The sequence below is a fragment of the Bombus fervidus genome, chromosome 12 (genome assembly GCF_041682495.2).
Source record: "Bombus fervidus isolate BK054 chromosome 12, iyBomFerv1, whole genome shotgun sequence".
Lineage (NCBI taxonomy): Eukaryota > Metazoa > Arthropoda > Insecta > Hymenoptera > Apidae > Bombus > Bombus fervidus.
In genome coordinates this window covers 7,299,438-7,312,902 of record NC_091528.1, presented here as the reverse complement: position 1 = coordinate 7,312,902, position 13,465 = coordinate 7,299,438, and the positions used below count along the sequence as shown (strand labels likewise).

Genomic DNA, 13,465 nt, shown 5'->3' with positions numbered 1-13,465 from the left:
AGTTTAGTTCATAAAAATGTACATTTGCGTACATGCACGTAGTTTACTCATCATAGTTGTAAAAATCATTCTTTTATTCAACATCGACACAACTCTAGAAATGGCCAACGATATATCTATGAATAGATTTTGGATTTTAATAATATTATTCTTTTTCATATTTCAGCTGCTCAAAAATCATAGATATCGACTAACCCCATAAATCCATACATTTTTCAGGAAACTCCTTCCAATAAACAGACTCGTGCAAGTGAAGAAATTTCTTCAGAAATTCGATGCTACGTGTATAATTGGACGCGTATTTGGCAAGTAAAATCGAGAAACTTGCAAAAGACAGAGTCGATGATCGAATTCAACGAGACTCGTTTAACAATCTCATACGTGTTATCGTATTATCGCATGAGAGAAAGAGGAAAGTTGAAAAATTAGCGTGCCACTCCTATCCTCGAGGGATGCGTGTAAACAGAACGAAGAACGACAGAGGGTTGGTTCTGAAAGAGGGAGAAAGAGAAACCAACGATGACGATGGAAGGGGAACACGAGGCAGTCAAGCTCGATGCACTCGGCCGTCTATTTAGTCGTTGGTCGTGCGCGCGCCATGCTGGATCGACAACGATCGTTTTTACGTTGCTATTGCGACCAAATGTGTTCGTGTTTTCCTCATCGACGCGTTAATTAAACAGCCTCCTGGCTCGTGAACGATCGTTGACAACGCCGGGGGGTTGGGGGGGAAACTCGGCGAGAAAATCGGATTAATCAGACCATATATTCCTCCGTTTTTGCAACTACGTACAGAACATTGTGACTGTGATGGAAATCGCGAGTGTCGTTGAAACTAGCCTCGATTCGATGAAAACGTACGTAACTGGTTGTCAAGCGAAAAGCCTAGTGTTGTGAAACGAAGACTGTTCTACGAAATATCGTCGCAACAACGAATTATTATACTAAAGTATACGCGTAAATATTACTAAAATTTCGGTGCCAGTTGAGTCCAAGGTTCTTGCGTTCAACTGTACTGAAACTGTGAAGAATTTGTAATTAAACCGAAGTTTGTATTGAAGCTATAATTAAGATCCGTGAAATTAAAAAGTCAGTAATTGGCTCAAACTAAAATCGGAGATTGTAAAATTATATTTGAATCGAAGCTTCTGTTATCAAGGAGACGGCGAACCAAAGTTGTAGACCTTTAAAATCGAAGGTTCTAAAATTAGATTTAAATTAAAGCGTTTAAAAAGTCGAGTCGTTCATCTTAAAATTGAAAATTCTGAAATTAAATCACAATCAACGTTTCGGTTATTAAAAAATCCGCGGGCCGAAAGAGTTGACCTTAAAACTGAAGGCCCCATCACGCAACTAGAATACATTTTTCGGAGTTGAGAAACCAGCAGACCGAGGGAGTTGACCGGTGATACTCGTTAACTCGGTTTCGAAGGCGAACGCGTCGGCTTGATAAGCGTTATCTGGCTGCAATAATTGCAGGCTGTGTATTACGGTCGGCCATTGTCGTCGAACGTGGAGGCTCCGTTGAGGCGAAAGCTGCTGACCGCGTGTGTCAACAGGTGATACGATCGCGAGAGACAAAAGGTCGAGAGAGTGGGACGTTATCAATCGAACAGGAGTTTGAATGAAAGGGAAAGAGTGCGTAGCGAGCTCACATGAAACGAGAGGATAGAATCAGAAAGAGGCTGAATCGATTGTACAGTGCGTTGTAGCGTTTGGTCATGCGATAAGGTGAAGCTTCGCGTGCGCCGCGAGAAACTAGATAGAGTGATAAGGCCGAAAGAGAGTGGAAAAGGAGTCTGGCGCCTCGTTCCTCGCTAAAGTGACACGTCGCCTTGGCCAATAAAACGACAGACGGTCTAAACTGAACGGAATCGGCAGCTGCTCTCCCGGTGTGCGGCTCGTACGTTGGCCCCGTCCGCTTTAATTTCAGATCCAGTCAGACATAGCATTAAATCCTCGGTCGAATATCCAGTGAAAGAAGTGATCAACAGATAACGAGAATCTTTTTTTGGGGCCTTCCAATTGCTTTTCGTCCTTTTTTATTTTGGTTCGTTTGAGAAAAAGGCAGTTGGTGTGGTTCCTTTTCTTTACTTTGGATATACGAGTTAATAGTGAAACGAAGATCGAAAATATCGTGGACGATGACTGGACGAAACTGATCGAAAGGGGAGAAAGAAACAGAGGATTCGTCAAGATGATGATGGCACCGCAGGTCGTGGGTGTCTTGTTGAAGAAACCGGGACAGCAGAACCACCCACGTTTTCCACCGTTGGACCCACAGGAAACGAAAATCAGAGGTTAGTTTCTTCGTAACGGATCTGCTTTGTATCTTATCTAGTCTCGACTGTGTTTAATTAATAATATCAAGGAAGTCCTGCGTGATAAACGAATTTCGCCTTGAGAATAAATGTTTTTAGGGATCGTTGAACTCCTCTAGGTTGAAGATTTCGCGTGGAATTTAATTATTAGAGATACGAGGCAAGCGTGTTCGGTTGAGTTTAAATTGGTTTGAATGTGACTCTAATGGCGTTAGTTGGGCTGGAAGTAGTTGTTTACCAGTCGATTGGATGCGCGAAAACGTAAACTCACCATTCACCACCGGCCTTCTATGCTCGATCCTCATTATATTATCGATGTTATGATTCATTGGGCCGTGTTGTTACAACATTCATCTTATCGGGCCATAACTCGAGGCGCTGTTTCGAATGAAAGTGAATGTTCAACCGTTCCCTGAAACACGCGGATTTCGCTCATCGGATCTATCGATTTTCTGGATAAACCTCGTATCGAAAGGAACCCGATGTTTTACGTATCTCGCTGATTAATAGCTTACGGTAATGATTTAACGTGATATTCTGACGATTTATCATGCGATAACGGTAAAATACGTTTATTAGCGCTGTTTTAACGCTCTGAATCTGTATATTGGTTTTGAAAAATTGCTTATCTTGTACTAGAAACTCTTGTATTTACAGATAATATTGTTTATGTATTATGTGATTATCAAATGCTTGGTTTATTATTTTCCTATCGTGAATGATTTGTTACGTGTAATCCGTTACATAATCAGTTACGTAAATATATTTAATATCGTGCAAAATATGAATCGCCATTTTTAATGTCTGTAACAAATCAGCTGAATGATACGAATTGTCGCATTTGGATCTTCAAACGATTCCAAGTGAATCCAATTCAGAGAGGGAAGATTTTAATCAACAATAAAAAGGTTAATATTCATGAATCTTTTCAAAATAACGTGGAAACGCCGTGACGAAAGTAGAAAGATCTTAATCAACAATAAAAGGGTTAATATTCATGAATATTTCTCAAATAACGTAGGAACGTCATTATAAAAGAAAAAAGATTTTAATCAACAATAGATGGTTTAATATTTATGAATGTTATCCAAATAATATATAAAAGTCGTGACGAAAAGAGAAAGATTTCAATCGAGACTAAAATGATTAACAATCGCGAATTCTTTTCAAATAACGAGGAAACATGGCAGAAGAAGAAAGATTTTAAACAATATCGTAATAGTTAACATTCAGGAAGTCTTTTTACGTAACATAGAAACGTTGTGACGTAGAAGTAGAAAAATTTCAACTAATATTAAAGTGTTAATATTTGCGAATTTTCAAATAACGTAGAAACGCCACGAGGAAAGTAAGAAAATCTCGATCAACGTCAAAAGGAATAATTATTAATGTTCACGACTTCTTTACGTTTAATATTGCAATTAATATTCAGGAATTTTTTTCAAATAACATGGCAACGTCATGTCGAAAGAAGAAACATTTTAATCGACATTGGAAAGATTAATATTCAGAAATTCTTTTCAAATAACGTAGAAACATCACGAAGAGAGTAGAAAAATCCCAACTAACGTTCAACGAATTAATATTCGCGAAATCTTTTCAAATATCGCGAAAATGCCATAACTAGAGAAGAAAGATTTCAATGCACGATAAAAGAATTAATACTCCACGAATCTTTTGCAAATATGTAACATAGAAATATCGCATTGAATATAACGGAAGAACACGAGCCGTTCACCAAGCGCCGCCATTCCTTCACTTGTCTTAGCATAATAAAAAAAGCGTATCACGAAATTCTTGCGGTCCCCCGGGCAACTAGTATGGTCGGCTTTTTCCGCAACGGAAACTCGCAACCTCTCACGATTCGATTGACAATTCGTGCTCCGTAATCCGGTATCTGGGCTACCGTGGTAACGGGATACTTTTACGCGGTTATCCACTCTGGGGAACATGAAAACTGGCTGTCTAGCGTCGGCTTCCACTACGAGAAGCTTCTCGTTCCTTTTTCTCCGCATACGAGCTCTACGATCCAAGGGATCGTAGCCCTGACACCGTCCATGATTTAATGTCAGGGTTGACGACACCGGAGGAAATTTCACCGGTTTCGATGACAGAATTTATACGAACCTTTAATCACCATGGATCGATCGAGGTCGAACGAAATTCTGGAAACTCTTCGTCTCCTCGACGGATTTTCTTCGTTTTTAAATACATTCCGTGTAAAAATACGGCTGAATTTCATTTTACGGCACACCGAGTTTCTGATCTATCTTAGTAACATATGGTAGGTAGTTTTTGACGAGTATAATCCGAATGTGGTTATTTCAGTAGTTAGGCATAGGTATGTGAAAGTTTAGAGCAGATGTTTCGGACGAAATTTATATTGAATTTTATTCTATTCTTTTCGTCATATCATTTTAATTTTATAAATACATGTACATGTATAACACGCATTACGAATGAAATTGAATTTGCTAGTCATAATTCCACTTTTCGCAACAGTTTCCAATTAATCTTGTTTATAGGTAGATGACAAATAATGTAGTATTTGTTTTATAACGTTTTATCTAATCTATATCATTCGATTTCAAATATCAATCACGATATGTGGCTTAATGAACGATATTCTGAGTTCTAAAAGATATCACATGGAAAAATCGGTAAGAATACCTGGAAAGCTCTTCGTTGAGTATCGCGTAGGTTCAGGGTTGAGATAAAAGTGGGAGGATCGCGCGAAAGCTTGTTGCGCCGTGTGGTTAATTGTGACTGACAAGTGGAGTACCTAAATTCCATCGTTTACGGCAGGTCAAGAAACAGTAAAAGGAAAGCAGGTGAGTCTATCAACGTATCCGTACTGGTTTTGACGCCGCCACACTGAATTTCTACCTGCCTTCCTCCCCCTGTACGTCCAATTATCAAACACCCTTTCTCTTCTAACGGAAACTTCTCCAATTTTTAACTCCTTACTTGTTCTATTTACAAACTATGTTCTGACTTTTCGAAATGGAACGTATCAAATAGCACTGTTCGCGGAAAGGAATTTATAATAAATGCGTAATATTAGTTTCTATGGGGGCAAATCTCAAACTCCAGGATCATATAATACTCATCAAAAGAAGTAAAAATCTTTTAATAAACGTGGATCCACATATCATTATAATTAATCGATATCTCCATCAGTGAATTCTTTATTTACCAATAGCATATGATAAGGAAACATCAGTTGGTCATGCACAATTTTCTACGCAATGATATGACTAACAGTTCCTTCTTGGAATGTTATTCTTTGACAACTTGCACTGGGATTATCGTCAGTTCTTTGTAAAACTCTTTTTCCTAACTGAAATCTAAAAATTCGACCTGCTTCCCATGTTCCACAATTTAGAAAATTACCCTTCAATATTGTATCTCTTAATCGTTGACATATGGCAGTGAACGAATTTATGATCGGCTGTGTGCAATGCAAAAAACTTTATTCACGCAATAAAAAGATTCTTCTCTTACGGTGTTACAGGCTCATCTCGGAAACGTTTTATAAAACCAATGACATATGGAGACATATTTATCAAGACTTTTGCTTCTGACGAGTACCACATGGTCCTCAACTTTGACTGCAACTCTTCGAAGCATCCCGTATATCCCAATGATTTTTGTAGCATTACCGTTACAAAAAGATAGTGGTTTCGATTTTTTACTTTCACAAAGAATACTTTTCCCCGTCGACTTTTCCCCGGACTCGGTCGACCCAACAAATTCGGCACTTAATCGTGCAGAAGCGAAGTTAATCGAAAGGAAAGTTTCTTTATACGCGAATACGAGATGTTAGGGCATTGCGTTACGCTAATTTTCCAAATTCTCGATAAATTTTCGAGCCGACCAGGTTCGAACGAACCTGGTGTATAGATGTTGCAGAAGGGGAGTTTGAATCCCTTGCATTTCATTTTTCGAAGCATCTTCAGTTCCTCTCTTCGGTTCCCCTCGAAGGATTTTTCGCGAAACGCGAGTCCTGGCATAAAGGAGCGTTCTTTGTAGTGCAGAGGGGCTTTGCACTTCTTGTAAATAGCCAATGGGTCCCCTTAAAGAACCCCATGGAACTCGCACGAGTGTCCGCAAATGGTGACACACGTTTCACACTTCGAGGTCCGCGTGTGCGAGCCGGGAAACAGGATCTCCAGATTTTTTAGGCTGTACGCAAGTGGCTGTTGCCTTGCCGTAAATAAATTGTCGCTCATGAAATATCCGACCAATGGTCGAGGTGAAATAAATTTGCAACTCAATGACACGGCCTCCACGATAACGTCCACGTTGACAAGAAACACGACTGGGACGTTTCTCCTCGAATTTCGCGATCCTTTCAAATGTGTATGCTTCGGTATGACGGTTCAATTTCTTATCGACCTTGAATTCGAAAGACGAAACTCCTCTCCTTCGAGTTTGATAAATTTAAGGATTTTTTTGAAAATTTCATCGTGTGATATGACCGTCAAATACCTTTTGGCTCTCAACACGTTATGTAAACATGCAAATGTAGGAAACTTAAGCGTGTTTTTATTCACGAACATATTTTCTTATCTATCTCGAATTCGAGAGGCTGTTCCTTCGAATCCGATAATTTTGACGATCTTCAAATCCTATTCATCGTTTCGGACCATTTATAACAACGTTTAAGAACTTTCGACTGTCATTACGTTTTAAATGACAGATATTACTGGAGACATACGTATGTTTCCTTTTTAGGATAATATTATAATCCTGTGAGAAGATTTATGCTCTTAATAAATCTGATGAATTTCTGTTGGTTTCAATCTTCTGACTATGCCAGTGTAGCATTTAGTTAACGAAAAATTTATGTGAGATTCAACTATGGTATTGTGCATCTTCGTGACTCATGTAATTTCTTCCTGTTCAGGGAAGATGTTTAATGCCTTACGAATTTCCTCACTTCTGACACATCAGAACGGATCTATGATCGTGCGAATTATTTTACCAAGAAAAATTCCCACTTTTTTATATACCTTTGAGTGCTATTCTTTAAAGTTGGGTTGTATAGATTTGAAAGCATATTCATTATAAATAGAAATGTTAAATAGTATTTCGATCAATAGTATGATAGTAGTTTTAGATTAATAGTACAATATCTTTCTTAAATATCCTTTGTCTGAAGGAAGACTCGAATATGTCATTTAAGGAAGTCAGAATTGGTATTTGAGAGTAGAATGTACTGTATCGTAATTCCCGTTGCGTCGCGAGGACGCCAGCTTGTGCACGCTGCTATTGAAATTTAGGTCACAGCGTCGAATTAAGCACGGTTCACAAGTGCCATTGACGAAAACCCGCTACGACCAGGGATTAAGATGTATACACGAAGATAATGTTTGATCCCCATTCGTCGAGTTTCTTCGAATGTCCGCGAATCCTTTCATGAACTCAATTCTATCCTCCTGTGAGAAGTTTGCCCCGACTGATACGTTTACGAGAATTAATTCCTTAAGCTTCTCTTGTTGAAGGAAAATGGAGGACCTTTTTTGAACAAGAAAGCATTGGGAAGTCCTTTAACGACAAACAAAAAGAAAGATGTAGCACGTTTTCTACTATTCAAACGTCATGATATATAATTTCAATTATTAATTGAAATTCATAACAAAAACTTCCTCCACACTTGTTATTTTTGTTCGATATATTTCCATTTTTTTATTGGTATATTCGTCATATTACACAATTGCCACGAGTAATATTTTCTAGAAATCTTTTATAAATATTATTAAACACAATTAAACAACATTAGTAATGTAATGAAACTCGACTATTATACTGATAAGGTTCGACACAAGTTTGATTAAAGTTATCTGAAGTAGAAAAGTATATGAAGCTATGAGAAACGTATTTAATTGAACCAGGAAATTGTGGAATCTTAATAAATGATTTTATAGAATCAGTCAATTTTCATTCGACGTTTCATTCATCGTGAGACAAAATATAGGTAATTTTTGATAATATTAATTCCAGCATATTGCAAGTCTTCTGACAACTAGAGTTCGTCATTATTTAAAAAGTCAGGAAAACGAGGATTGTTCTTGTTACGAGCTCCTCTATTTTCCTAATAAAATTTTATTCGTGACGTACAATGCCAACAAAAAGTAATTGCACATATACCTTTATTTCTCAGTGAAGCATTTTCTTATCCGGTTCTATATTTCATTGCCATAATACCACATTGTCATCGCATATCAAAGTATTACTAATGATATAAAATTTAACATACTTGGTTCTAAATTAAGTAACAAATTGAGTAACAAACAGAATGGTATGCAAACATCTTTTGTAGCCACTGCAAATGAACGCGGGTGTAAATAAAAAGGACACGGAGGTGATCGTGCAAATGACATAGCGAACGGTGCGAAGAGGATCGACTGCAAATCGCGAGGAACGACACCGTGACTTAGGTTCGTCGATCGAATCGAATCTCGGCCACGAAAGACGCGCGTTCTGCCTTTCACTAAATGCTCGACCGTCTTCTTTTACACGTATTCGGGATTCAAATAGTCGACCCGGTCGTGCCATTTACCATTCGAGGTTCTCTGTATCATTGCGCTGTCCGTAGAGCGCTTCTCATTGTGCGTAACCAAACACACGTCCCACGAGGAAAACAATGAGATTAAACTTGGACTGATTTATTCGCTAGAAGAAGAGTAAAATTATCTCTCGTGTAATATTTCATTTTATACTCTTAATCTGGCTGCGATCTTGGAATTTTTATATTTCAATCTTGTTCTTATTTCGCCAAACGACAAGTTGCGTTCAACCTTGAGGTATTTGTTAACGTTGGAAAAATAGAATTGGTTGAAAATGACCGAAAGAATGCGACGTTAAATTGCAAAGGTGGGTCGTTCGTGTGTGTTGCGATCTTTCGATGGATAATCTAAAGATAGTCTAATGAAAATTAAAAAAAAATTCCTACGGAGTGTTCGAAAATACTAAGTTAAAATTATCACCAATTTTTTGAAAAATAATTGAAATACATTATGTGGTAAACAGTATGAAATAAAACACATAAATAAAAATTCATATTTACACGCCAAGGCTTAAATAAGATAGTATAATGTAGGTACAGGTATAGCTTAAAATTTTCTCCTCGATTAGTAGAAACTGCGGTGATATTCAAATTGAACCATGTGAACAGCGCTTAAACGCGCGGCGCAGATTGAAAATGTTTGTAAAGTCGTGGAAAACGGGGGCAAAGGAAGTGGAACGATTCCTCTTGCGGTGTTATTCGTAGGTAAACAGGTGTTTCAGAGGAACGTGGGCGCCGCTATGGTGGGCGATTTCAATAATTCACTTTCATCTGCTTCCGAGCTTGCCTAAAGAAAGGAGAACGATGCCTGATTTTAGAAATACATCTAACATAAAAAAATCTCGAATGTTTACAATTTTTAAAAAATTTTATTTTCTTTATAAATCTTAAAATATATATATTTTTTAATTTATAGGTTTTATTTTAGTCCTATTTCACTAACTGTGTTCACAAAAATATAAATTTGCATAAAAATTCGCAGCCTACTCATCACGCTAACATATAAAGATATATGCCACAAAATATGAACATTGAATGTTTGTGGCTGGTTATACACTCGTGAGAGCGTATTGCAAAATTTGTTTCTTTCGTTTGAAAATATATAACACAGTACATAACAATTGAAAGGATGATTCTATATAATATGAAAGTGTATTGCAATGTTTTCTCTGTTTTGATATATTCGTTCTCGAGCAAAGTACTGCAAAACTCTTTCCTCGTTACTTCATTAATATTAAAGCAGCGGTTAGATCGGAAGATCGCTCCAGTTACGAGAGAATAATTAAAACAGCAGGCGTGGCGAAGTTGATCTCCTTCGGTTACTCGACTTAGCGAGGTTTGCAAGTGATCATTTTCGATAATCGTCGATCACTCGATAAAGCAATCGATCGAGGCTCGACGAGTCTTGGAGCGTAGAATTGACGTCTTCCGTGATTTTTCGCGCAAAGAACACGCCAACAAAGAGAAAAATATTCGTTTCTCCGAAGAAATGCCGTTCGACTAGTAGCCATCCATCTATCGATCATAAATCGATCACGGATCGCGTCGAGAAGCTGAGGAATCGTTCCGGTGAAAACTGGACGTGACCGTTTTTTTATTTCACAATGATCTCTCGCCGCATCGATATCACAATTAGCCGAGGAAAGGATTTAATAATATTCACTTTCTAATTCCAGAGTTCGTGATTGCACCGAACTTGCTCGGTCACGACTTAACATTTTCGAGTGAGCCCCATTATCGATCGTTTTCGGGTTCTCGAATTGCTCTATATTCCTCTGTTAGGTATGGATAAAATACATTTTTCACAAAATAGCTTTAAAATCATTGCAAAAATATGAAACAATTAACCCTTTAAATTGCATATTTTTCGCAAACCTAGAAGAAGTAATTAAAAAAATCTCACTAGTTTGAGGATTTTATTCTGAATATTTGTGGTCGAATAAAAATCGTAATATTATTTTCCCCACAAATTAAGAGAAGCAAAACTTAGAAAAGTAAAATTGTAATTTTTCTACGTCACAAGACTGGAAAGGATAATTTCAAAAATATTTTACAGCATATTCTGAAGAATAAGTAAAAAGATCTGTCCCATTGTGCCGTAATATTTTCTTCCAAGTTTGTTGCTCAATAATGTTTTCCCGATGAATTAAAAAAAGAACAAAAATTAGATGATTAGACTGATCGAACTTGCAACTACGTACACAAAACCGAGCAGTTCGACAAACCCGTATACTATTTGCGATAAGGCTAATCTAAATGGATTTTACATAAGCAGAGCTCGTTGAAGCGGAGAAGAACTACTTACATACATATGTATACGCGATCTCTCGAACAGAAATAGTAGCACAATGAAGAGCCGGCGGTTATACGCAGAACTGTATATTATCTCGTTGTTCCGTGCTTCTTATCACAACCTCGGATGATAAAGCATCCGGAATTATTCAACGTTCAACGTACGCCTCGCTGGACCGTGTTCCCTTCGCGTAGTTGACGAGTCTCGACAAAAGCGTCTACAAACAACTGTTTCGAATTACATATGGATGCGCTCCAAACCAGAACTGCCACGTTATTGAAAATAAAACGAAGCTCGTATCATAAAAAATTTCGTAATACGAGAATTATGAAAATCAACAGCAGCAATCGTTCAAGAAACAATCCAGAAATCATCATCGTTATCGTTTATCTAAAAAATATAATTCAGATGATCGCTCTGTTAGAACATGGAACGTCGATATTTTTTTGTCGACGAACGATTTTCTCCGATAGTATCGGCGAGTTGTTCCGTCGACCCCTTTAAGCCGGATTTCTACGAGGTTGTATCGCATAGAACCGGGTTCTGGCCGCCCGGATTCGCAACCAGTCCTGCGAGGGAAAAGCGGTTGTGAAAATGTCTCGGTGCGAGTCGTGCGGCTAGATCTACGTGATCCAGGATCTATGATCGTGGCGCACGCCGCGATCGTGCGCGCGTTCACCGACTGGATCGCGTAGCCTCTTCCGAGTCGAATTATTATTTTCTCGATGAAACGCGTGCCACAAAGCAAGATGCACCTTCGTCTGGTACACTTTCACTATTCCAGCTGTTTCAAGAAGTTTGCTCCCTGTACCATTTTTTCTTTTTCTTCCTCTTTTTTTTTCTTTTTCTGTTTTTTTTTTTTGTTGCATAATTTTGGAATTACGCCACTGCATCGATAACTTTGATAGAATTCGATGAATTATACCAACAGGTTTGAAACTATATCGCTGGTCAAGAAAGGCATGCAATTCCATGCAAATTTAGAGACGAGGAAACTTATATGCAAAAATACATAAAGTTGAATTCTTATCAAAACTTTTGCCTTCTTGTAATCGATTCAAACCGTTATTTATGTATGTGCATTATTTTCTATAGAACCTACATTTAATGCATTTAAATATTCAATGTAATTGATTTTACTGTATAATAAAAAGAAATTATACAGTAGAAAATAGTAGATTTTATCGAAAAAATATAGAATTTATTAAATTTTATTTTCATTATGGATAATCGTTGTATAATTCTGGATAGAAAACCAAACTTAATAATATTATGCAGAGATTTTTATTTATTATGTTTATTAATAGTGCTAACTTCTAGCTTGTAATTTCATTAGTATATAATACTAATTCAATTGTGTAAGAGGATCCACGTCCGCGTTGATATCATTCGATCGTATCTGAATAAAGTTACAAAGAGGAATTGTGCAATTCGTTCTTCACAATTTACCAATGTATTCGATAAAACTGCAGATTCCCATTACATGTTAACTAAGTTGAAATCGTAGAAGGAATTCGATACGAAATACTAGTAATATTTCTGCCTACTTATCTATTACATAATTGCTGAATGAATATCAGAACACTGGATATTTATGATGCTGTAGAATTTCTATGGAATCGAGGAGGGAAGTCGAGAATCGGAAAGCACGTTAATTCCATTGACACCGACTATGTAGGATGGCTGAATTTCACCAGCCGCGATTCTTACTCCAACCGGCTTGGATATCATATTTTACTGTGATCAGTTTTGCCTGGAAACGGACGAGACGCTATGGGACTTTCTAAAAAATGATTTGCATGAGGTAAAAATATTCCGTACGACGACACACGCGAGACTCGTTAGGTTGTCAAAACTGTGCGCAACGTCCTGGATAGGAAATTAAATCAGGAAGTGGAGAAGAAAAGATAAGAAAGTATTGGCAGGGAAAGATCGTTTCATAAAATTGGATCGACAATAAGAAATAGGAACAAGGAAGCAGAACGTATTACTTTTATGAAGAAATGAATTTGATGACTGGGAAGTAGAAAATGAGAATCTAATTGCGTGAAGTGGCAAGCCATTGAAATTGAAACCATAAAAGTTGAATTCTAATACTTATACGGTAGTATGTTCATAAGAGTCTGTGTATAAAGTAATGAGAATACTAATATATTAATTCATACACCAAGTATATTTGTAAAAATTGCACCTTCTATATAAAGTATATTCTTATTCTTCAAGATATATACGATGCTAAAAATGGTCAATTAATAAATGAATAAATTTACAAGTTCTTGT

General features: G+C 37.3%; 1 protein-coding gene across 2 annotated transcripts in view; it reads left to right on the top strand.

Moving 5' to 3' along the window:
- The first annotated feature begins 571 nt into the window (after positions 1–571).
- Positions 572–13,465, top strand: part of LOC139992604 (uncharacterized) — a 50,353-nt gene continuing 37,459 nt past the window's right edge. The window contains exon 1 of one of the 2 annotated variants that reach the window (XM_072013559.1): positions 572–2,300. In XM_072013559.1, coding sequence (XP_071869660.1) covers positions 2,198–2,300 — 103 coding nt within the window. In that variant the 5' untranslated portion in view covers positions 572–2,197. Of the gene's footprint in view, positions 2,301–5,086; positions 5,153–13,465 lie in introns of those variants that run through there. The other variant, XM_072013561.1, reaches the window with a different exon arrangement.